At 41.7% G+C, this 25,911-nt stretch overlaps 1 protein-coding gene across 1 annotated transcript in view; it reads left to right on the top strand.

Moving 5' to 3' along the window:
• The window catches only part of SPTB (spectrin beta, erythrocytic), a 171,990-nt gene that overhangs the window by 73,807 nt on the left and 72,272 nt on the right, over positions 1–25,911 (top strand). Inside the window, exons 4-15 of the mRNA XM_036736358.1 lie at positions 1,740–1,913; positions 3,881–3,972; positions 4,392–4,472; positions 5,031–5,146; positions 6,041–6,153; positions 7,016–7,203; positions 10,979–11,096; positions 11,879–12,037; positions 14,410–14,712; positions 15,804–15,954; positions 17,644–18,514; positions 19,581–19,718. Of these exons, the coding sequence (XP_036592253.1) occupies positions 1,740–1,913; positions 3,881–3,972; positions 4,392–4,472; positions 5,031–5,146; positions 6,041–6,153; positions 7,016–7,203; positions 10,979–11,096; positions 11,879–12,037; positions 14,410–14,712; positions 15,804–15,954; positions 17,644–18,514; positions 19,581–19,718 (2,504 nt within the window). The remainder of the gene's footprint in view (positions 1–1,739; positions 1,914–3,880; positions 3,973–4,391; positions 4,473–5,030; positions 5,147–6,040; positions 6,154–7,015; positions 7,204–10,978; positions 11,097–11,878; positions 12,038–14,409; positions 14,713–15,803; positions 15,955–17,643; positions 18,515–19,580; positions 19,719–25,911) is intronic.

Genomic DNA, 25,911 nt, shown 5'->3' with positions numbered 1-25,911 from the left:
CCTGAGTTCAAATCCAGCCTCAGACACTTGACATACTTACTAGCTGTGTGACCTTGGGCAAGTCACTTAACCCCAATTGACCTGCCTTCCATCCTGCAAAAAAAAAATTAGCATTATAAAATTCTACTAGACATTTTGAGATTATTGTTCCTCTTCTTGGGTTTGGGAATTGAAACTTTTTGGAAGCCGTCAGCAGTAATACCACCTAAATGCAGTTATAATCCAATAATTTTGAGGTTGTAATAGTTACTCTAGGTCTTTTCTAAGTATTTTCACTGACTTGCTTTATGACCTTGTGTAGATCATAATGTGTCTCAGTTTTTCATCTGTAAAATGGAGTGAATAACAAGAGTCCCATTTATATAACACTTTTAGGCTTATAAAACACTTCTTATGCTGCAACAATGCCTTCTAATTCCAAAAGCCTGTGTGACTTGGGGTAACTCACTTCATCTCCCTGAGTTGCAGTTTCTCCATCTAAAATGAGGAGGTAAGGGGCTAGACGGCCTCTAAAGGCCCTTCCAAATCTAAACATGTGATCCTATGGACCCTATGATGTGAGTATTTAAAGCACTGATATTCCCATTTTATAGATGTGGAAACTGAGTCAGAGGTTGAGAGACTTGCCAATGGTCACACAGATAGTGTCAGACTAATAAATGATGCAGAACTGGTGCTAGGAGTAGGATCCATAGATTTCCTTCCAGAGCACAGAATGGAGTAAGAGAAAGGGATATTACTGTTTGTAAATGCATATATTTTTAATGACAAAAATCTGTTTTCTGTGGGTTTTAGGTATTTGTGATAAATCAAGTCATACATGTTACATTAAAAGCAACAGAGAGGGCTCCCAGTTTTCAAATCTGTTTTAGATATTTATGATACTTTATCCAGGCTTTGTTTCATCTATTCAAAAGTTCTCCATTATACTGTACTTTGCATGCAGTTAATAATCAACAGATGCTTTAATTGAATTGAATACGAAATGAGAATGTGTGTGTTACATTTCTTTGCCTCTCTTCTCCTTGTTAGACCATTCTTCCTCACATCCTTTTTTCCACCTCTAGATAGGATTCCTTGTCTTGCAGAACTGATGTAAAGCCTCTCCTGGAGACAACACGAACAGTTCTTTAGTTCTGGTCCTGAGAGATTAGAATATAAGCTCCTTGAGGGCAGGGACTATTTGTTTTTGTCTTTGTATCTTTAGTGCTGAATATAATATTTGACATATAGAAGGTGCTTAATAAATGCTTATTGAGTCGAATTATTTCTAATTAGCTAGTGCCATTGAGATTTGTAGCTGGTGGGCATCTCTCTGGAGACTTCTCTTCACATACTCTTCCGCCCTTATAGTAGATCCACAGCAGGGAGCGTTGGAGGTGGGAATGAAGAGGTTGTTGATTGGCATGGATTTCATTATCTCCAATATGAGAACTACCCTGTTATTCATTGTCAATTGTAGGAAGCTAGGACTAGATCCCAGGAAATGTACCAAACTATCTGAACAATACTTTGAATGAGTGGGGCAACCTTTTTAGGTTGAAACCTTTTTAAGGAAAAGGGTAGGAATTTTGGTAGTTCCAAGGAAGGAATGGGATATATTTAGTTTTGAGGGTAGTTCATTAATATCAGCCAAGCTGTTTTGCTTTTCTGATGCTACAGCTGCTTGCAAAAGTATGCCATTAGTTTCTTTGTCCACTCTTGCTCTTACTTTAGTGGTTGTCTTTGTCTCCTTCCAGCCAAAGCCTACAAAGGGGAAGATGCGGATTCACTGCCTGGAGAATGTTGATAAAGCCCTGCAGTTCCTGAAGGAGCAGCGAGTACATCTGGAAAATATGGGTTCTCATGACATCGTAGATGGCAACCATCGCCTCGTCCTGGGTCTCATCTGGACCATCATTCTTCGCTTCCAGGTAAGGTTTTGGGGGTAGAAAAGGGAGATTGGATTTGTGGGACTGGGGTAGAAAGAGCAGCAGTTCACGGGACATTTGTCCAGGAGTGTAATTTCATTGAAGTAGAGATATCTGAGGGGCAGCTAGGTGGTACAGACCACCAGGTTTGGAATCAGGAAGCTCTGAGTTCAAATTTGGCCTCACAGACACTAGCTATGTGACCGTGGTCAAATCATTTATCTCCTATTTGCCTCAGTTCCTTATCTGTAAAATGGGGACTCGCTGGAGAAGGGAATGGCAAACCAGTCCAATGTCTTTGCTAAGAAAACTCGATGGACAAGTCCATGGGATCATTAAGAGTTAGACATGTTTGAAGAACTCAACAACAACAACAACAAGGGATATCTTGGTGAGGAAATTTATTCCCACCAATGCAAATTAGCAACTGTTCTGCCCCTTTATAGTCTTAGAAAATCATCTTCGGGCACGTAAGAGGTTAAATGACTATTCAGGGTCATAAAGCCTGTATGAAGTCAGAGACAGGACTTGAGGCAAGCTCTTTATCCACTATAGGGTAGCTAGGTGATGCAATGGATAGAGGCCTGGGCTAGAGTCAGGAAGACCTGAATTCAAATCCAGCCGCAGATACTTACTAGCTGTATGACCCTGGGTAAGTCACTTAACACTGCCTCAGTTTCCTCATTTATAAAATGAGCTGAAGAAGAAAATGGCAAATCATCCTAGTATCTTTGCCAAGAAAACCCCAAATGGGCCATGAAGAGTTGGACATGGCTGAAAACAGTTAGAGAATAACAATAAAAAATTAAAATGAATTAGTTACGTATAGACATCAATCAACCTCTGGAAAAAGTACTAGATTGAACATTGGCAGACCTGAGTTCGAGTTCCAGCTCCAATATATACAAGTTGTTTAACCTCAAGCAAATTACTCAGTCTCTCTTCTTGACCTTGGTTTTCTTATTTTTAAAATAGGTATGATGATACTGGTACTATCTACTTTATGATATGAGGATCAAAAAAGATAATATATGTAAAGTCCTTTGTGATATAAAATACTATTTATTATATTGAATCTATTATCATCATAGAAAACCCAGGCTGAGACAATGTCTGATGTGTCTGGCTTGCTGAGTAACCTGGGAATAGAACCAGATCACTAAGGCCAATGATAAACCATATTGGCAGTTGCTCACTCTTTTGAGTGGGGGTAGGAACAATGCTAGCTATGTTATTGGTTGTTGGAAAGACTTGCTCTTTATTTCTTTTTTTCCTCCAGGTTTTTTCCTATCTCATCCTGAAATTCTAGAGCTATAGTAGGCATAAGGGAATTTTGGAAGGAGTAATGAGACAGAACCTTTTGGCCACTGGCCTGACTGTCTAACTTTGAGCAGTTCAAGTTTGACAGTGTACGGGAAAGAATAAGCTCCTTTAGTGGGGTGAAAGTATAGGGGAATGTTTTAAAGGTTAAGGGAAGAATAGAGATAACTATTCAGCTTGAATTCAAAGAGCCCATTAGACCAGGAACTTAGACTACTGACTGATCTGATTTCATTCTCTGCGGATGGATGAGATGCACAAAATAACACTAGAATCAAGAGTGAAAAGGAAACAGAACCAATAGTTAAAACACAATCCGTCCAGCTAGTGACTTTTTTCGGCGGCCCAACTTTGTCCTTCCAAAGATGAAGGCTAGTGGCCTCTGTTCCAATTAGTTCTCAGCATCTCTTTCAAGTTTTTAAGGTAATGTAAGGCTCAGTCTTGCACGAGGAAAACTTCCCACTCCCATTACCACAGGGGGCCAGTGGTAATGATTTGGGGGTGGGCTATTATTTCTGTCCTACTTTTGGTTGGGTACACAGGTCAGGCAACCTCTACTATAGATCAGAGTGATAGAAGTAGAGAGAGTACACAGTAGAAATCAAGAAGCCCAGAAAGCAGCTCTCTTATTTTGTCCTTTCCATTGCCAGATCCAAGACATAGTTGTTCAAACTCAAGAGGGTCAGGAGACTCGCTCTGCTAAGGATGCACTACTGCTTTGGTGTCAAATGAAGACATCAGGGTATGTTCTGTAAATGGCAGTCATTGACTTATTTCACACCCACTATCATCACTGCTGCCTTGCTCTCCCCAAAGCACAAATGGACACGTAAACCCTTATCACCCCAAATGACCCAAAAGTAATTGGTGCAAAATCTATCCTTACTTGTTGTATTGAGTCATGAATTACAGGGTTCTTCATCAAAATGGTCTGGTCTTTCTTTTAATGAGAAAGCACATGAGTCATTTGGTCCCTGGCCATTTGGTGAGGGAACATCCTTGGGATGGTTTAACTGATTGTTGTCTGATACATAGGGTGATTGGGAAGGGGAGATAAATTCATTCTTTAAAATATGTAATGGTTCTCACATTTAAACATACACATTTGAGAGTCTACTAAATTCTATTTCTCACTTTTAAAAATATTTCTCTTGGATGCAGTTATCCCCACGTCAATGTCACCAATTTTACCTCCAGCTGGAAGGACGGCCTGGCTTTTAATGCCTTGATTCACAAGCATCGGTAAGAGGTCTTTGGGATCCTGTTGAGATATTTAATTAATTGGGGTGTATTGGAGCCTTGTACCTCACATACAAATTGTTGTTTGAAATTCATGTGAATTTTATGCATTAAGAATTAGTCATTTTGGGGGTAGCTAGGTGGTGCAGTGATTAGAGCACTGGCCCCGGAGTCAGGAGAATCCAAGTTCAAATGCGGCCTCAGACACTTGACGTACTTACCAGCTGTGTGACCTGCCTTCCCCCCTCCAAAAAAAAAAAAAAGAATTAGTCATTTTTAATACTCTCAGTACTCCCTCTTTCTTAAATGCCTATCATATCCTCTGCCCTCTTTCTTTCCATTGCTAATGTCATTGTTGGCCCCCCTTGTTTTGTTCAATTTTCCCAAAATGTCCCTTCTACATCATTCTTGTAGCCTCCACTTTCCCTCCCATTCTGTTTCCCTTTACCAGCTCAAGATCTGTCTCTTTCTGTGGGCAGGCTTAATCCCAAGCTATAGCTTCCCTGCTAGATGCAGATGCTATAGTGATCTCCTTTTTTAATATTCTGGCTTCACTCCCAGGCCAGATCTGATTGACTTTGAAAAGCTGAAGGACTCCAATGCCAGACACAACCTGGAACATGCATTTGACGTGGCAGAAAGGCAACTGGGCATCATCCCACTCCTTGACCCAGAAGGTAAACCAGGAATATTCTTTCAAACTCCATCCTCTTTCTTTGACCAATTTCTTCATTGCATCCCAGAGGTATAACTAGGAATATTTTCACTAGGGTAAAAATCAGCTGGGGATGGGGTACAGAGGACAGTCTGGCTATAGATACATTCACATGAGAGGAGGAGGCGGTTCAACTTTTACCACTTTGGAGGTTGAAGGATAAGGTGTGTTTCTTGAGAGAGACTGAGATCATGGAGGCAGTAAGGTTGCTCAGAATCTAATGCGTCATGTATCTGAGTAACATGAGATAAGATATGGGAATTATGATCACCACAGGGAGAAAGTATGCACCACCAGGTGTTGGAGCCTTGGAGCAAAGCCCTGTTCTCCATGTAAATGACATCTTTTAGGTAGACAGGGACTCAATCAGAGCTTACTTCTGTTGCAGAGCCCTTCCTGGAATAGCAAACAACACTTACAATGGGCTATTCCGCCAGTCTAGGTACAGAGTGAGCCCTGAGAATCCACATGGCTTTGCAAGGTCTCACCTTATAGATATGCATGACTTAGTGTTTGATACATAATGCAACTCTTGATTCCCACCCCTAGTCCCACCCCTAGTCCATTGTGAAATGTATTGACGCTCCTCTTCTGTTACAGAATTGTTTTCTCTTTGGGTTTTTAATTTCCCATCTGTAAAACCACAGACCCATTTCTCCCCCGTTCCTGTTCTTTGATGTTTCTGCGGAGTCTCTGGTCAATTCTGTGCTCCACAACTATAGTGAGCTCTGTGCTGTAGAGTGACTTTTAGGATGAAGACCTTAGGATGAAGCCTGATTTTTCCTTGGCTTCTAGTTTTTTCCCCACATTGAATGACTAATTGCTGTAAGAGGGCTGGTCGCTTTTTTCCTTTCAGATGTCTTTACAGAGAATCCTGATGAGAAATCCATCATTACCTATGTGGTGGCATTTTACCATTATTTCTCCAAGATGAAGGTGCTGGCTGTGGAGGGCAAACGTGTTGGCAAGGTACGGACTAGAAAGAAAACCCTAGCGAGTCGCCTTTTCCACCTTCTTACTGGACTCACACTGGAGCCAAACCTAATTCAAAGTTTAGGAGTATCTATGACTTGTGCTCCTTTCTCCCCTCTTATCATTGATAATGAGCCTTGGGCTATCGCAGAGTTTAACAGTATGGATTCCCTGTGTGGGACGTGTTTTGCTTGTGTTCTAGTTGTAATGGACCAGCAGAGGCTCATGATGGAAGGTGGTTTATCTTCAGTGCTAGTGTGGACTCTTTCTGCCTCTGCCAAACTCATCCATAGCTACATTGACAAGCCTCCAAAGCTGAATTCTCTCAGTTTCACATCTTGTCCTAAAAAACATCATTGTCTGCGGTTCTGGGTCCCCTTGTACCATGGAAAGCCAAGTTCTAAGGGACCTGCCGCATCCCTCTAGCATTCTTAATTTTATTTTTTTTTCTTGTGGTTTTCTAGCTCTTAGGCCACTACAGTGTCCTAGGCATTGTTTAGACAGTTTGTGCCATGATTGCTGTTCTATACTGGTGAGCCACACATGTTTTCCCCAAGGGTTACTTCCTTCTGGCTACTGATGGACTTGAGTTTTTTTCTCATTGTGTCAGTGAAAATGAAGCAAGACCTGTCTGGCTTTCAGTTTACTTTCTTTGCTCCAGGCAGGAGTAATGAGCTAAATGCATGCAACCTAGTAGAGAAATGGGTTTCCTCTAATAGCTTGGTGCATAATCTGCCTAAAAGCTAAACTATTACAAAGGATTCCCTGATTGTGATTGCCATGAATGGTGTCATCATTCATAAATATCATTATTATCAATAATAATAATGCTAATGTCCATGCTGTTTATAATTTCCAGGTGATTGACCATGCCATTGAGACTGAGAAGATGATTGAAAAATACAGTGGGCTGGCCTCTGATCTGCTTACCTGGATTGAGCAGACTATTACTGTCCTCAATAGCCGCAAATTTGCTAACTCCCTGAGTGGGTTACAACAGCAGTTGCAATCTTTCAGTACCTACCGCACTGTGGAGAAGCCACCCAAGTAAGGGTCATATCTTCACAGACAGACATTTACTGAGTTAACTAGGAATGCATTTATTTATTCTTTCAACAAGCATGTATTAAGGACTTACTGTATGCCAGGAGCTGAGGATACAAAGGCAAAAAAAGAAATAGTCTCTGCCTTTAAGCAGTTTATATTCTATTGGGGAGGAAGTAACATGCCCATAGAAAATTAAATATAAAATATATGCAAAATAATTTCTGGGGAGGATGGGAATAGCAGCTTATCAGAATAGGCTTCCTGTGAAAGGTGACATTGATTCTAAGAGGTGAAGGTGAGAAGGAAGTATGTTTCAGGCATGGTAGACAGCTTGTGCAATGTCATGAATGACTGTAGGAGCCAAAAAGCCAATTTAGGTAGAATATAGAGTCCATGAAGGAGAGTATTGTGTAATAAGCCTGGAAAGGTTAGATTGCATGCAGTTGTAAAGGGCTTTAAAAGCCAATTAGAGGAGTTTTTATTTTATCCTAGATGATATTTAGATCATTTAGAGCAATCAGATGATAGGGTCAGACCTCTGCTTTAGGAATCTCAATTTGGCAGATGTGTGGAGGATGGATTGGAGAGGAGAGAGGCTACAGATCAATTATGAGGCTATTGCAGTCATCCAGGTGAAAGGTCATGAGGGTCTGAACAATGCTGTTGGTTGTATGAGGGGAGAGAAAGTAACATATAAAGTATTGTGTGGGTAGCATCTTTAAGATTGGAAATGGGGGGTGGGTGAAGGAGAGAGGAGTCCAAGATCACTGAAATTGTATGCCCAAGTAACTGGAAGGATAGTTGTGTCCCCAGCAGATATAGGGAAGTTTGGAAGATGAGAGAGTTCAGGGCACTTCTTCCCCAGGTTCTTAGTTTGATGATAATGGCATTCATAAATAGTGCTAGAATGAGAGGTGTTTGTTTATACAAAGAACACCACTTTTCTACTACTTTGTATAAAGCACTCATACCTCATTATTCTTCTGTGATCTTTAGGATGTTTGTTTATTTTAGGAGGGGAGGTGTATTTGCCCTATTGTCCCTATGACTATATTGACACAAATGTGTGGCAGCCATTTGTAAGGTAAATGATGTTAGCCTGTTGCCATGGAACAGAAGGAAGCTTATTGACAAGTATAGGGACAGGGACTAACCTATGCTTTCTTTGGTGCAAGGAATTCCTGGATGAAGAAAATCCTTCTACCAGCGTAGGTCAGCACCTTTTCTTCAGCTTGAGAGTTGTCTGGGTCACTGAGAGGTTAAGTGGCTGCTCAGGGTTACATAACCAGTATGCAGGACTTGAACCCAGATCATGCTGCTTCTCTGACATAGGTTGGGATTTCACTGGTGATTTCAGTTTCCTTGGGTACTTCTCCATTGTGCAAGAGGTTAAAATTCTTCAAGTCAATTCACATTCCCTTCTCCACTCTTGACCCAGCCCCGTATAACCCAACTGTGTAGGGAGTCAGGTGTTATTTATTAATTAGGCAAGTGATTTTCTAGACTTTTGATTCTCAGCCTACTGCTCTTCAATTCACCTTTGATTTAGAACTGCTGTATTGCTTTGCTCTGATGAAATGTTCATTTCCCCAATTCTACTGCCCTTTATAATCTCAGCCTAGGGTCCTTGTGTGGAATTGCCATCAATCATCATGGTTATCTTTACTCTCCCTCTTCCTCCTCTCACTTATATTTGCCACTTCCTATTGCTGAACTTTTCAGCCTAAACTTTAACAGGGTTTCTTTTCTACCTCGCCTTGGGTAATGAGTTGCAGCGAGGTGGGGCAGTGGATAGATGGAGTCAGGAAGACCTGAGTTTAAATGGCTTCAGACACTTCCTAGCTGTGCGACCCTGGAAAAGTCACTTAACCTTTGTATGCCCCAGTGTCCTTATCTGTAAAATGGGGGATAACCTATCAGGATTTTTATGAGGATTAAATGAGATCATAACTGTAAAACAGCACAATGCCAGGCACAGAGTAAGTGCTATATAAATGTTATTATTGATAATATTATCACATTACTATTATAGTGCCTACCGTGAGGATCAGATGAGATAGTATTTGTAAAGCACTTCGCACAGTGTCTGGCACATAGTAAGTGCTTCATAAATGCTTATTCTATCCACCCATGCACATGCACACATATACACGCGTACACACACACACACGTACATATACACAGAGTATGGACTCGCTTATTTGCCATTAGATTGCCCTGTTCTCTAGAAGCAGATTTCCTCACTCATCAATTACACCTGCTCCTCCCCCTGCCTTCTATCTTTCTGAACTCTCCATTCATGGCTCTTAAGCAAGGAAAGGTGAGACATAGAGTCTAGAATGTACCTATAAACAAGTATCTGATTTCTTTTCTGACACTGACCCACTTTTAAGGTCCTAAATTCAATACAGACATCATCCCTTGTGAGAGTGATAGGTATTGTGCATGGGGATGTTATCTCTTGGCTATATAGACAATGTTTCAAGGCCAAGGTTCTTGCAAATGCCTTTATGAGTACTAGAAATTGCTGGGTATTTCTTGGGTTGGAAACCCCAGGGTAGGACTTATCCCTAGAATACCACATTGAGAGTTCTCAAAGAAGCTATAGAATATTGTATCAGATTCTTCTGTTATATAATTTTTGATAAACATTTTTTTAAATTATTAAGCATTTTTTCTCCCTTCTGTCTCCCCCTACTCAATGAAAGAAAAAAGAAGGAAGGGAATAAGCATTTATTAAACACCTACTACGTGCTAGACACTATGCTAAGCACTATACAGACATTATCTTATTTGAAAGACAGAAATACAGAACCCTTGTATCGTATTAGCAGTCAAGCATGCAAATTCCCACATTGGCCATATCCTAAAATGAGTTTCTCATTCTGCATATTAGTCCATCATCTCTCTGATGTGAGAGCAGTTGTTTTTCATCAGTCTCCTGGAATTATGGTTACTTCACTGATCGGAATTGTTCATTTTTACAATATTGATGTCATAGGATAAATTCTTTTCCTCTTCTGTTATCTTAGAGTGATCCAAAGATGTCATTGAAATTTATAGGTTTTTGCAGAAATTGGGAGTGAAACTGTGGCCACATGGCTAGAGCTATGACCTGGAGGTTCAGGTCAATATGGTCTATTTTTAGCTCTCCTTCCTGACACCCATATGCCTTCAAAGACCCAGCCTGGATGTTGCTTTTCTTTTAACTTTAAAAGGACTTTAGGACTTGCTGTGAACTTAGGCTTATGCTATTAACTTACAGTCCAACAGATTTTTGAAAATGGCTTTTAGTGCAGCATGTCTTGATGAGGATAATTCCTTGTTAGTGTTTTTATTGACTTAGCAAATGAAGAATCGACCGAAGAGCTTACCAGAAAACTTCTACTGTGTGCAGAACGGCTGAGGCATTGCTGGATATTAATTAATGCAACATCACATAGTCAAAGGTTGTTAGGAAATACTCCAGTTAGCTATCCCCTGTGGAAGCAAGTAAGAGACAAGTGCTCAGATGGTGGTGTCTGTTTTCTCTGATCTGTATTATAATGATGCAAGCTTTATTTTGTCTTGGCCTAGTAGATGTCCACGGGTATTTTGACAGCTGAACAGGACTATAAACCATTGTTTCCTACTCCCTTTCACGCCTCCCTAGCTTCCCAGGGAAATCTGGCATGGTTTCCAGACTCTAAGTCACTGGGATAACATGTTTTGTTTGAGTAGGAGATTTTACTTTGGAGATCTAGAGACCAATTTTTCTCCCTCTGTTCTCACTTAGATTTCAAGAGAAGGGGAATCTGGAAGTCCTACTTTTCACCATCCAGTCCAGGATGAGGGCCAACAATCAGAAAGTGTACACACCGCACGAAGGGAAACTTGTGTCTGACATCAATCGGGTACAGCTGCATTTTCCATTATGCTTTGCCAGAGAGGTTGATTGAGTGCCAGATATCAGTATGGGAATTGGTCAATACTGGACTGGGTAAATTAAGCCATCTTCTTCAGTGTTATTGATTCCACATGCAGGTTATTTTTGGGTACTACCTGAAGGCAATGATCAGTCAAAATCCATTCAGCATCCATCAACTTAGTCCAGTATGTATCCTGATACACAGAATGCATTTCTGGACATCTATTTCATTGGTTGCCATCAACAGGACAGGAGGTCAGGGACATTAGCAGATAATATTGTTGGCTATTTCTGTTTTTGTGTTACAGAAATCAGTCAACAAGTATTTATTAAGTACTTACTAAGTATGAGGCACTGTGCTAAGTGCTGGGGATACAAAGAAAAGCAAAAACATAGCCCTTTCCCTCAAGCAGCTCACATTCTAATGGGGGAGAAAATGTGCAAAAACTTTTTGCAAGATTTTAAAGCCTAGGAAATCTTAGTAGGTGTACAACATAGGTGAAGGCCAGGCTTTTGATGCTGCTATGAAGGATCAGAGAAAAAACTCGTTCTCAGAAAACTTGGTCATCTGGACACATGAGGCAAAGGATGCTATTATAATACAAGCCCATCCTCATTTATTCAATGGAGTATTGTCTTCTACCCCCACTCCTCCAAGTGCCCTGATTGTACCAAGTGCCTGTTAAAGAGATGGCATCATTCATTGTCATGGAACCCCACCCTCCCAGTACATTCCACTTCTAATGTTGGGCCTGTTCCTACCTGCAGGCCTGGGAAAGCCTGGAGGAGGCCGAATATCGGCGGGAGCTGGCACTGAGGAATGAACTCATTCGGCAAGAGAAGTTAGAGCAATTGGCCCGGCGCTTTGACCGCAAGGCTGCAATGAGGGAGACGTGGCTAAGTGAGAACCAGCGCCTGGTCGCACAGGTAATGTTTGAAGTAATTATGAGTGACTCTCAGGTTCCTGGCAGGGCGAGTCTATAGTATTCCCGCTCTGGGGATATGAGCTGGTACCAGAGCTATGATGCTGGGGCAACCCAGTAGATTAGATAGACATCTCTACATGCCCAGAATCTCAAAGATGGAAGTGAGCATTAAAGGTGTGGACCGTCCAGACTTTCTTTAGAAAGTCTGCCGTTGCTTCAGGAGCACAGGAGCAAACCTCTCCTCTCTTTACTATCCTGTCTGGCTTGCTTCAGAAGTCTAAATTTGTGCTTTATTATGACCCTGTTGCTGCTTTTGTTGCCCTTTACTCTGTGTAAAGGATAGGGCATGATAGGGGCGAATCTACCCGCCAGGCAATATGTTTAAATATTTGTACTTTAAAATTTTTTATTGATATCCTTGTTTTTACATCACCTTTCTGAATATTGCCTTCCTCCATCCCCTCCCCAGCAAGTTTCCTGTAGGAAAGAAAAAGGCTAAAAGTGGTTTAGCAAAATGAGAAAAGACTCCAGCTGAGTCTGAGAGTAAATGTAGTGTTCCACACCTGTGATCCCCCACCTTTGCAAAGAAGGAAGGGAGGTGCATTTTCTTCTCTCTCTACTGGTTCCAAACTTAGTCATTCACAGTTTCATGTTTTTTCCTTTGTTTTTGCTGTTGTTTTCCATTTGCATTATTGTCGTCATTCTATATATTTTTTCTTGATTCTCTGTATTTCATTCTATATCAGTTCATCTAAGGCTGTTCATAGTTTTCTGAATCTATGTTTCTTATGGTACAGTACTATTCCATTATAATCACATACCACAATTTGAGTGGCCATTCCCTAATTAACAGGGCATCTACTTTGTTTCCTGTTCTTTGCTATCACAAAAAGTGTTATTTTGAGTACTGTGGTATAACCTTTCATTCTGTCCGCCTGTAACATATTAGCTCGTATCTCTTGCCTTTCTAAATTTCTTCCCAGCCTTTCCTTGCTATGAAAGTATCTACCCCTGAATACAGATCAGTGCTTGTGGTTTATCTCTTTTCATACTCTTTTCCAGTTCAGCCTAAATTGGAAGTGACCAGAAATCCTTATCTCTTATTTTGAAGGAACCCTGTAGGAGATAAACAGGTTATAGATGTTAAGCCTCATTTCCAGAAAGCTTCATCAAAGTTGGTTTATATGGGCTGTTAGCTTCAGCTAAAGTTAGAGTATGATTTGGCTATAGATAATAGTTCTAGGGTATATACATGGTTAGGATTTGTATTTGTGTATGTTTGTAGGTTAGAGAGAAGGAGCAATGTGTTTTGTTTTGTTTTGTTTTGTTTTTTTTTTGCTGGTTCTTCATACTTGCTCCAAGCATAGAAGACTTTGGAGTGAAGGATTCTGACACATTTACCTAATCTGAAATTGACCACGGGGCCATTTTTCCCAGAGAGAATATCTCTTCTACTATTACATGCAGATTGAAATTAAGTTAAATTCAGAGTAGGAACAGGAAAGAATCATTCCAGAAGAATATTTATGTATTTGCATGTGAAAATGGAAATCCCTATATATATGTGGAAACCAGACTGTAGGCAGATGGGCTCTTTGCCCTGCCCATATCTAGGAAAAAAACACTATTAAGGGCCAAGCCTGCCAAAGCGAAATTACTTAAGCACCATCGACTAAATAGTGACACCCCTTAGAAAGTACTTGTGAATTGCTCAGGCTTTCAGAACTTGGCTTTGAGTTAGAAAGCAAAAAGAGCAGAACTAGTTCCCACTCGAGCTCCTCTGGCAATGTGTTGCAATGAAATGAGATTGGCTTTGGACTTAGGCTTGGATTTAAATCCTTTCTCTGTTACTACTTGTGTGACCTCAGTTTCTTCATCTGCAAAGTGAGAAGATTAGGTTACCTGAGCTCTAAGGTCTCTTCTAAACCTATGATCATTTTAAGTCAGATCTACAAGTATTTAGGAGAAGTCAGAATGCTGGGATTGGAGTTGAGACATACGTTCAAATCCCATCTCTGACAAAAAGTAACCTTGTGACCCTGGACAAATTATTTAACTTTTTCTGAGCCCTTGTTTCCTCATCTCTCAAATGGAGATAATTGTAATACCTACCCCAGAGGCTTATAGTGGGGCTCAAATAAGAGAATAGATAAAAGGTGCTTTGTAAACTTTAGATGTATTTGGCTAATGCTGGAAATTATTATTTGAATGAAGCTAAAGGTTTCTTTCCAATGACTCACTGGTAAACAGGAGTTTCTGATGATGGCCTTGTTGTGTCTGTACGTGGGTGGGTCTGAATCTTTTAACTGAATGTGTGGAGTAGGCTGGGAATCTAACGTTCCCATCTCTTGTGTTCAATCCCTGGTGGGGCAGGATAACTTTGGTTATGACCTGGCAGCTGTGGAAGCAGCCAAGAAGAAGCACGAAGCTATCGAGACAGACACTGCTGCTTATGAGGAGAGGGTGAAGGCCCTGGAGGATCTGGCCCAGGAGCTGGAGAAGGAGAACTACCATGACTTGAAGCGCATCAAGGCGAGAAAGGACAACATCCTGCGTATGTGGTCCTACTTGTTGGATCTGCTGCAGTCTCGGCGCCAGAGGCTGGAGATGACTCTGACACTGCAGAAGCTCTTCCAAGATATGCTTCACAGCATCGACTGGATAGATGAGATCAAGGTCTGGCCTCTCAGCGGCAGATCTCTCTCCCTCCTTCTCCATTGCCAACACCTAGCAGCTTTGCCCTGTCACTGAGTTCCCGGGGTTGAGGATAACAACTTTACTATTAATTTATGCTTCTTTGACTCCTTTCATCCAGGAATCACAAACCCTTTTGTAAACACACCAGACTGAAGCCTCCTGGTCCTTCCTGCCCAAGGTTAGGAGGCAGAGAATGGTTGTCAATTTCCCTGGCTCAGGATAGTGAAACAAAGGCATAGTCCTTGTCTGTCCCTACCTACAGTTAACCTGGATTCTACCCATGATTATCTACATAGACATGAGTGGCAAAAATAAGGATTCATGATCTGGGCAGGGGTTGGACTAGACAATCTCTGAGGTCCTACAGTTTCTCCTTCTTCCAGACAAACTTTTCTCTACTTCTTTCCCCAACCCAACTGTTAAGGAGTAGACAAGTTGATTTACATTTAGCTACTTGCCTCACCTCTTAATGTTAGTGTTAAAGAACAGCAAGATGTCTGTCTAAAGGGGAGGAAGAGCAAGACCAAGAGCCTGAATGTTTGCAGCCTGAATAATCACCACCAGGCTATAGTAAGACAATAATCATCCCTGTACAATATAAAGGGTTGCCCACAAGCCCACTGTGCTCTGTTCCACTAAACTTTACCTGCTCCCTATGTCCTTTGGTCCCATGCAGCAGTAAGAAGGGTACTTATATTCTAGTTGAATCTTTACTATGAGAGTCAACATTGTTTAGTGAGGAGAGAGAACTGGCCTGGGCATCAGAAAGATGTGAGATCATATCTTGCATCTGACACATATTGACTGTGTGACCAGGAGCAAGTCACTCACTTAACCTCTCTCAGTTCCCCAGATAACTCTCTAAGACTAGAATTTGCAGAGAAGGTGCTGACCTGCATTGGTGGAGTAAATTCCTCACTATACCAATGAAATCACAGGTTTAGTTTTTGAAATAAATTCATCTTAGCCACTCTGGTCTAAGTGCTGCTGAAGGCTTTCTCCAGAATGGCTTCTCATCTCTTTCTTTCTCCTTATAGAGGTATCCTCACTTTTTCTCTCTCCTTTCCCAGGTTCACCTCCTGTCCTCTGAGTTTGGAAAGCACTTATTGGAGGTTGAGGACCTGCTTCAGAAGCACAAACTTATGGAAGCTGACATTGCCATCCAGGCAGATAAAGTGAAGGCTATCACATCAGCTGCTCTCCAGTTCACGGATGGGAAAGGTTGGGCAAAGGATACTTCCTCTCTGCTTTAAGATTCCACCTTTCCTCTCCTTCGGTGAAGTTCTCCTAATAAGAAAGCCCAGAGCAAATTCCCCTTTAGGGCTCAAAGCTCAGTTTCTTTTTGTTTTCATCAGCTAAAATTCCATGAAAGGGACTTGAGGGGTAAGGGAACAAATGTCATTAGATGCCAGGCAACTACTGTCAAAAACAGGGTTTGAAATGGGATTTGCAAGTACCAGAAAATCCTTACCCTTTCACCCAGTTAAGATCATACATATGACTCACAAGATGAGAGTCACAAATCACGAAAGTACCAACGAGATCTTGTCTTTGTATTTCCCCTAGGGTTTAGCATGGTGCCCTGTGCACAATAGGTGGTTGAATAAATAGTGAATCAGAGAATAGAATGAAAGGCTCCTGGACACTAGTCCCGTAAAGGGAACATCCTAGCAAAAGGGAGGTGTGAACACATTTGGAGAAAGGCCTTCCCACCAATAAAACAGAATCCCACTGTGAGCTCTTCAGTAAGTCATTTGACAAGCAGTTACTAAGCACCTACTACGTGCCAGCCCTAGGGATACAAATACAAAATTGTATAGGGTGTTCCTAAAGTCTGGACACATAGGCAAAAATGCATATTTTCAAGAAATGAATGAAATTTTCAACATTTTATTTAATTGGAATATTAACAAATAACATCTTCAATCTGATTTCCATCATTTGTGATGCAAAGGTTGATGCGCTTTGCAAGATTCATGTGAACTTGATGCAATAACTCCACATTCCCTATGTGTCCAGACTTTAGGGCCGCCCTGTATTGTATTGTATTGATGGTCCTTGGCCTCAAAGGGGAAATAAAAAATAAAGGGGAATGGTGGCCAGGGAAGGGAGTTTGAGCCTATAGGGTCACAGGAATTGTGAGTGGAACCATAGAGTCATACCATATAGTTGAAGCTAGAAGGGATCTCACAGGACATCAAGTCTATCCTCTTCATTTTATAAATGGGAAAATTGAAGTGCAGAGAAGTCAAGAGTGATTTGCCCAAGGCCATATGGGTACTAAGTGTCAGAGGCAAGATTTGCTAGTGTTCTTTCTACTATTTCTAGTAGCGATGATGGTACTGATTATTATTGTTGCCAGAGCAAGAGCGTACATAAGCATCAGCCAAGTGGTAAGAAGCTCGTTAGATAGAGTGGGTTGAGGTGAATTTTCACTCTCTTATTGACCATAGAAGACAGTCCAGCACTAGGGCTGAGTCCCGCAGCTTAGAGGGTTCCATCTTTTGGTTTCCCTGTATCCTGTGATATAAAATTAAAATTTCTTTAAAAAGCAACTTTACTTTCCCCCAGGCCTCCAGTATCCTAGCCTACAGCCTCATTAGGTGGGTTTATGCGATAAGCATAAATAAGTATACTAGTCAAGAGACCTAGCCCTGACATTTATCTTCTATGTAACTCTAGGCAAGTCATTTATTTCTTCTGTACCCCAGCTTATAACCTCAATAATACTCGTATTACGTGCCTCACTATCATTTGGAAAGTGCTTTGTAACTGTAAAGCACTATAGAAATGTGAGTTACTATGGCCAATTTACATCTTTAATTTTACAATGAAAATGAACTCTCTCTCTCTCTCCCTCCCCCTCTCTCCTTCTCTCTCCTTTGTTGTTCCCCTTTCTTCCTCACTCAGGTTATCAGCCTTGTGACCCTCAGGTCATTCAGGATCGGGTCAGCCACTTGGAGCTGTGTTTTGGGGAGTTAAGCTCTATGGCAGCGGGGAGGAAGGCTCGGCTGGAGCAGTCCAAGAGACTGTGGAAGTTTTTCTGGGAGATGGATGAGGCAGAAAGCTGGATCAAGGAGAAGGAGCAGATCTATTCCTCATTGGACTATGGCAAGGACTTGACCAGTGTGTTAATCTTGCAGCGTAAGCACAAGGCCTTTGAGGATGAGCTGCGGGGCCTAGATGCCCACCTGGAGCAGATGATGAAGGAAGCAGAGGAGATGGTGACCCAAAAGCACTTCGGGTATCCACAGATTGAGGCCCGTATCCGGGAGGTGTCTGCCCTGTGGGACCAACTGAAGGAGCTGGCTGCCTTCCGCAAGAAGAACCTCCAGGATGCTGAGAATTTCTTCCAGTTCCAGGGGGATGCTGATGACCTGAAGGCCTGGCTGCAAGATGCTCACCGCTTGCTCTCAGGAGAGGATGTTGGGCAAGATGAAGGGGCTACCCGGGCACTGGGAAAGAAACATAAGGACTTTCTGGAGGAGCTGGAGGAGAGTCGAGGGGTGATGGAACACCTGGAACAGCAAGCCCAGAGCTTCCCACAAGAATTCCGGGATTCTCCTGATGTGAACAACCAGCTACAGGCTCTCCGGGAACTTTACCAGCAGGTGGTAGCCCAGGCTGACCTGCGTCGGCAAAGGCTGCAGGATGCCCTGGATTTATATACGGTGTTTGGTGAGACAGATGCCTGTGAACTGTGGATGGGGGAGAAGGAGAAGTGGCTGTCAAAGATGGAGATCCCAGATACTCTGGAGGACCTAGAGGTGGTACAGCACAGGTCAGAACCAGGTTAACACAGCCCTTGCCTTAACCCTTACCAAAGCTTTTCTTTTTTTTCTTTTTGTTTGTTTGTTTGTGGAGGCAATTGGGGTTAAGTGACTTGCCCAGGGTCACATAGCTAGCAAGTGTCAAGTGTCTGAGGCTAGATTTGAACTCAGGTCCTCCCGCCTCCAAGGCTGCTGCTCTATCCACCAAACCATTTAGCTGCCCCAAAGCTTTTCATTAAGATACTCTACTATCTTGACAAGGTCTTCAACAGCATACATTTCTTTGAGACTCCATGTGATATTGGTGATGCCCTTTTTCCTTCAGAGGCCAGGATGGAGTTTAACATTTTTACCATCACCTTGCACTGGTCCTCAGAAGGGCAAATTAGAGTCAGAGTTTAGAATCTGAGTGTGGATTCCAGTAGGATCAGAAGAAGCCTCTGCCCAGAGCAAGTTCTCATTCTCCAAAAAGAACAAGCTCCTGGGCCTTCTGATCCCTTCTGGATCAATCCTCTCTTCTCCATCTCTACCAGCTACTGAAACATAGGGTCATAGTATTTCATTCTGTAAGAAACCTTAGAGATCCTATGCTCTATCATCTCCCCATTTTACAGATGAATAATTGAAAGTCCAGAAAAATTAAATAACTTACACAATGTCACGCATTCAGCAAGAAAGAAGATCAGATTTCAGACCTAAACCCTCCAACCTCCAATTCAGTGGGAACCACACTGATGCTGCCTGATCTGAGAAGGGAAGACCAAGAGTATAGTGAAAGCAATAACTGGGGGCGGGTGCAGTAGTGGTGATAACAGGCTGGCCCTCCTGGCAATCCAGCCATTGATAACATCCACCAAACCCTTTGCTCAAATCCTTCCTCCATTCTTCTGTTGTTAGATGAATCTGAAACATGTCTAATAACAATCCTTTCTGCTCATACCAGCCTAAGAGGTGGTGGGAAAGAATTAGAAATCTTACTTCTCTGGTATTTGATCCCGCATCTAGTGGTGGTGTTTCTGCTATGTTCTTCTATGGTGTAGCTATGTTATACCCAGAACATTGCAATGTCTGTCTTAGGTTTGATATTCTGGACCAGGAGATGAAGACACTGAAGGCACAGATTGATGGGGTGAATCTTGCAGCAAACAGCCTGGTGGAAAGTGGCCACCCACGTAGTGCAGAAGTGAAGACCTGTCAGGATCATCTGAACCTTAGGTACGGAGCAGGGTTTCAGGGTGGAACAATTTTATATGGCCCCATTTGTATCACTGGTGTAGTGAGGCTCATTCTATGAGTCTGGCTTGCCCCTAGAACTATAGTCAGTCAGTCATCAAGTATTTATTAAATGCATTTATTAAATGCTTACTATGTGCCAAGTAAGGAGTAGCATGGACTCTACCTTCACAGGAGCTCACATTTCAATGCAGGAGACAAAGTGCCAATAACCAGCCTGTTTTCTTCAGCTTGTTCCTCTGCATGCCACCAAACAGGATGGGAACTGGCACTCCTACCTGGCATGCACCAAATTCTCCAGGGAGTGAGTAGGGCTAGAGAAATGTTCATTGAAATATAAAGACTATGGGCATGGTTTTGGTTCTGATTGTGTATAGATATGTGTGACAGGAATAGAGGAGTTGTGGGGCGTGTGTGTGTGTGCGCGCGCGCGCGCGTTTGCCTGTATTTGTGGAGAGCATCATTTTGAGAATGCCTGGAGACAGAATGAGGCCATATGGTGCATTTGCTGCATTTCCCTTGGGGTTCTTGGGCAGAGGAGAGGGCTTATTTTTTTTGTTTATTTGTTTTGTTTTTGCTACTGTTACCTTAATATAATCCTGAAGTGAAGGGTTTTTTTTGCCTGCCTTAACATAGTAGCTCCAGCCATGAAACTGTCTGCAGATGATTCTCATGTAGGTGGGCTTGTTAGTTGAAAATGAGAACCCTTATATAAAAGAGCTCTATTAGAAGGAGATTCTTTTCAGAGCAGAGTTTAATTGCCTGCTAGTTCCTAAGGGATCTTTGAGGACAGAGAAGTCTTCCGTGATATATACTTTTCTCCTGTCTCCTCCTCCTCCCATTCCCACACACATACACTGAGCCCTTCTAGGAGGTTAAGACAGAAGAGACTAGAGAAGGGGGGTAGAGAGGGAAATAGAGGCTGCAAGCCTGTGATTAGGCTATGTCAAAAGATTAGACCCAAGAGATTAGAGATATAGCTGAGGGATTTCATAGGAGTTGTGGCCCCAAAGAACAGTCAATTAAGATTTTCCTTTTCACCAATTTTTTCAGGCAGCTTGACAGTGGGATAGGGAAAGGAGAATATTAACAAAACCGGGTAACTCAAAAAGGATACCCTAGAGGAGGTAGGAGGCAATGAGTAGAGCATATTGGGACTTTTTAATATAAGGCTGACTACCTATAACTGACGACAAGTAGACACCTCAAAGTACAAAAAATGGAATGTAATTTTAGAAATCTCTTTGTAAGTGTGGTGTCCCTGTAGAGGTCCAGGGTCCCATAACTAGACAGATTGTGGTTCCTTTTTCAAATTCTAACATGGTGGTTGGTTTATTGCTGTTTTTTGCTTAATTGAGGGAACTTTCTAAAGAAAAAAAAATAGCTTATCAATCAAAAAAATAGCTTATCAGTTGGTTTAATGAGCTGTAGCCAGAGATCTTTATTCTTAAAGGCTATTAATTAAGTCCTTCATCATCCCTAATGCTGCAAGATTGTGTTACCCTGTTTTTATCTAAGAGAGAACCTAAAGTATAGGTAAGGCATATGTTTTCATAGAGTTTTAGAACCATAGTCCCACCCAGTGTAGTAATCATTGACAGGTGGTTATGTAGGCTTATTTGAATATCTCTACTGATGGTGAGCAGCAGGTGGTGCTGGCAATCAAGGCAATATCCTCATGACGGGGAGAGGTCCTCTCTCTTCGCTTCAAGGAGGTGTGGCTTTCTTTCAATTCATACCTCACCCTGGGATAGATCTTTATTTTAAAACCTGGGTGCCAAAAATGATGGCTACCAGCAGCTTGAAAATGAAAGGATCCACTTGCATCCTGGAGCTTCTTATTAGTTCAAGTCTCAAGAGGACTCTTTTTTCCTCTAATGTACTGTGCTTTAAATTAAATATGTGGCACGAATTCCTAGCTCGTTTCTACTGGTAGATCCAAACTGGTTGGGCTTATGAAATCTCAGTACTTTAAAACTAGCTCTTTTCTAGGTTTTCTTCCCATTTCCCCAGTCTCCTTGCTAGTGTTTAAGCAGAATTAGCCCAGATTTGAATGGCCATCCCTATTTTAATACCTTGGCACACAGGTACAGAGAAAACACTTAAAAATACCATTTACAGAAATAGCAGTTTCAAAGGCAGTCAAAGCTGACCACTACAAAGTAGTGGGGAGAAGTGTAGCTGCTTTTCCCTCCATCCAGTTCTCCACCAGGGAACAAGTAAATCAAGGGACTAGATTGGGGAAGATAATAGAGGAGGAGATTTCATCCCCCAGGAAAGCACAGAGGGAAAGGTCCATGGTGGTCCCACCAACAGCCATGTGTTGGCATCTCAGATGGTCGACAGTGGGCTCTGGAATATATATGTTCCTGGCTCCCTTTCAGACAGTGGCAAAGCTTAGCACAGTATCTGGTACATAGGAGGTGCTTACTAAATGCATGTTGACTGACTGACTAGCATTCTTTTCTGCCCCCAACCTCTGTCATTCTCCACCTGTCCACCAAGACAGACTCTTTGATTCTCTCCTCTTCCTCCCACAAATCCCTTTTTTCAAAGGTGAAGGCAAAGCTTAGGAGTCGAAATCATGGTTAGTTGCATTCTGAGAAGTCAGGTCTAAAAACCCCTTGGGGCTTAAGGAATGCCAAGAAAATCCTCTGCTATTAAGAAGCCTATCCACTCCCCTTGCTTTATTCTAAGCATTTTGGCTTAGGTTGGGTGCACCTATTCCATTTATGGTAGCCCATACCATTATGGAAAGCTCTAGTTGTTAAAAAGTTCCTATTAATTAATTCTGCTTAAATCTGCCTCCGTGTGACTTGTTCCTGTTGGTTTTGGTTCTGCCTTTTGGAACCATACAGATTCAATCTAATTTGCCTTCCACTTGACTGCCCTACAAACATTCAAAGGTAGTGCTCATCATTCCCCTGGATTTTATACTGACTCCCAGTTCCTTCATGATGTGGTTCATAGACTTGAGACCCTCTCAGGTGAAGCTGGTGAATTCTGGGACAGTGTGTGTTGGAGTCTCCTGTATTCATAGCAGTGCTTGCAATGTAGATACTATACACACAAGAAAAAGGGGCAGAATAGCTTTGATTGAGCCATGTTGCTGAAGTGACACTACAGGAGATCTTTGGTGAGGTTGTAGAGTTGGTTTTGATGCAGAATTAAATGGAGGCTTTGAGACAAAAGACACGAGGGATAAGTTGTAAATAACATGCGTGTAGATGTGACTCACTAAGGAAGGGCAGAGAAGTTTAGCCAACTCATTTATTGATTCATTAGAACTCATAGGATGTATCTTATTTAGGGCTCATAGAATGTTTAGAAGTCACTTAATCTAAGACCCCAGTTTTACAAATGAGGAAATTGCGGTTGAGAACATAAAAGTGATTTGCCTGTCACTTAGGTAATTAAGGATCAGAACTAGGATTTGGAACTAGTCCATCTGACTCGAAAGCCAGTGTTCTCTCTAGTACATCATATTGCCTCATCCAAACCTAAAACAGTTCTTCCTCCTAGTGCCTCCCTTAGTGGGGGTTTGAAGTATAATAGGAACAAAAACACCTTAAAAGTAGAATCTGTTTTTAGCAGCCTTATGTATCCTTGGACAACTTTACCTCTCTAGGTCTCATTTTCTTAATCTTTAAAATGAGTAAATTGAACTAACTGGGCCATTAATTCTTCTGCCTCTAAATGCTTTGATTCTATTTTCTGCCTAGCTTTGTTATAGAATCTGTCCAATCAATGCTTTTTTTAATGTGTGGATGGTCACTTTTCTGTGAACATAATCTAGTGTGTCAATATCCTTCTTAAAATGTGGAAACTTGAACTGAAATAATCCTCCAGGCCTAGTCTAATTAGTGCAAAGCAGAAGATTATTACTTCCTCCAATCTATATATGTTATATATATATATATGTGTGTGTGTGTGTGTGTGTATTATATAACCATTTAAGTTAATGCTGACCAATAGTACTTTACCCTTTTTGTCAGTCATGTCACACTGTGCCTCATACTGAATTTGTACTTGCATGAGGTCTTTTCACATGAATTTTTTTTATCTGAGTGCAGAGTTTTTAGATTTATCCCTATCCTCACATTTGGGAGGCATGCCAATCTCTTTTTGAAAGTTGATTCTGAAACTCACTTTGCCTGGGAGAGAAAGAGAGAAAAGATGTGATATCAGAAAGGGAAAAGCCTCACACTCATCCTTCTTGGCAAACTTGAGCTTCTGGTTATCATAGTAGCATAGGGGCAATTGCCAGAGTGCCAGCGAGTACTCCCACCATTGTTCTGGCTCCTCACTTAAATTGAATGCTTTTCTTTCAGCCTTACCTTCCTGTCTTGATAACCTCTCAGGTTTCCGGGGTGAGGAAAAAATGGTGCCTTCCCTTTATATCCTATCTCCTCTTTCATCCATAGATCATGGCAAGCCTAAAAATTCCATTCTGGCCAGTGCATTCACTTTATCTCCTGGTGCGTTTCTCTGTGTCAGAGAAGACAAGAATGGTGCCATCCCTTCATGACACGTGCCCTCTGTCATCCATAGATCTTGGCAAGCCAAAGGATTCCATTCTTGCCAGTGTATTCACTTATCTCCTGGTGTATTTCTCTGAGAGAAGAAAAATGGCGTCCTCCTTTTATGACACATGCCCTCTTTTATCCATAGATAATGGCAAGCCAGAGGATTCCATTCTGGCCAGTGCATTCAGTTCCCTCTGTCCGAGAGTCATTCAGAGTACTCATACTCTGTATATTGGTATTAGGTAGTATTCATGAACTTCTTTGCAAGATTTTGTCCTTGGAAGAATGGCTATCCTGAATATTTCTTTCACTCATGTTCTTTCTGTGTTGTAGTTATTTGTTACTCTATATTTTTATTATATAGTTTTATTATATATATTATATAGTTTTATTACATATAGTTTTATGGTTTTTCATCTAGTCATTTTCCTCCCTTTTACTCAACTTGTTGATTCTTCTGCCAGACTTAATTTTCACGAACCACATTTCACCTAGGAACCCTTCATGTGTGATTAGCCATGACCTGAAATGTCAAATCCTATTCTTTATCATTACATAGAATTATTCACTTCTTAAAGTCATACCCCTCCATTGGAAAGAAAGATAGAAATACCATCTGTGCCCATGTTCAGGTCTTTCAGATACCATGCCCAGGACTTCAGTCACTAGTAATTTATTTGTTTGTTTTTCCTAGTCATATGATTAATTTTCTATGTAATGCAGTCATTCGGTCAATAAGCAATAAAGGGAAGGCACTAGAATTAAGAGAGATTGGGAAGGGCTTTCTGTAGAAGGTAGAATGGCTGGGACGTGAAGGAAATGAGGTGGTAGAGATGAGAAAGGAGAGCATCTCAGGGCATGGGGGACAGCCAGGGAAAGGAGACCAGTGTCACTGGATCAAAGAGTACTTGGCGGTGGGGTAGGGTGGGGTATGAGGTGTAAGAAGACTGGAAAGATAGGTAGGAGTTAGATTATGAGGTTCTTTGAATGCTAAACAAGGATTTTGTATTTAATCCTAGAGGCCACTGGAGTTTATTGAGTGTGTGTGTGTGTGTGTGTGTGTGTGTGTGTGTGTGAGTGTGTGAGTGGGCTTTAGGAAAATCACTTTGGTGGCTAAATGGAGGATCAACTGGAATGTGGAGATATTTGTGGCAGGCAGACCCACCAATAGGCTACCCCATTATTCCAGGCATGGGGAGATAAGTGCCTGCACTAGGGTCATTGGCAGCATTGAAGAAGAGAAGGGGACATGTTAGAGAGATGTTGCAGAGGTAAAATCAACAGACTTTGTCAACAAATTAGAATTGAGAGGAAAGAGTGAGGAGTCAAGGATGCCACCTGGGTTGTAAGTCTGGGGAAATGGGAGGACAGTGGTACCTTTGACAGTAATAGGGAAGTTTGGAAACTGGGGAAGCCTGAGGAGAAAGATTAGTTCACTTTTGGACATATTAATATATCTCCTGGACATCCTTTGACATGTCTAATATGCAGTTGGAAATGTGGTCAACAGAGAGGTTAAGGCTGTATAAGGAGATTTGAGATCATCATTATAAATACAGTCATTGAATTCATGGGAGCTAAAGCGTGAACTCATCAAGTGAAGCAGTATAGAGGCAGGAGGAGAAGGTCAAGGACAGAGCATTGTGGGA

This window comes from Trichosurus vulpecula, chromosome 8, assembly GCF_011100635.1.
Source record: "Trichosurus vulpecula isolate mTriVul1 chromosome 8, mTriVul1.pri, whole genome shotgun sequence".
Lineage (NCBI taxonomy): Eukaryota > Metazoa > Chordata > Mammalia > Diprotodontia > Phalangeridae > Trichosurus > Trichosurus vulpecula.
This window is presented reverse-complemented; position numbering and strand designations above follow the sequence as displayed.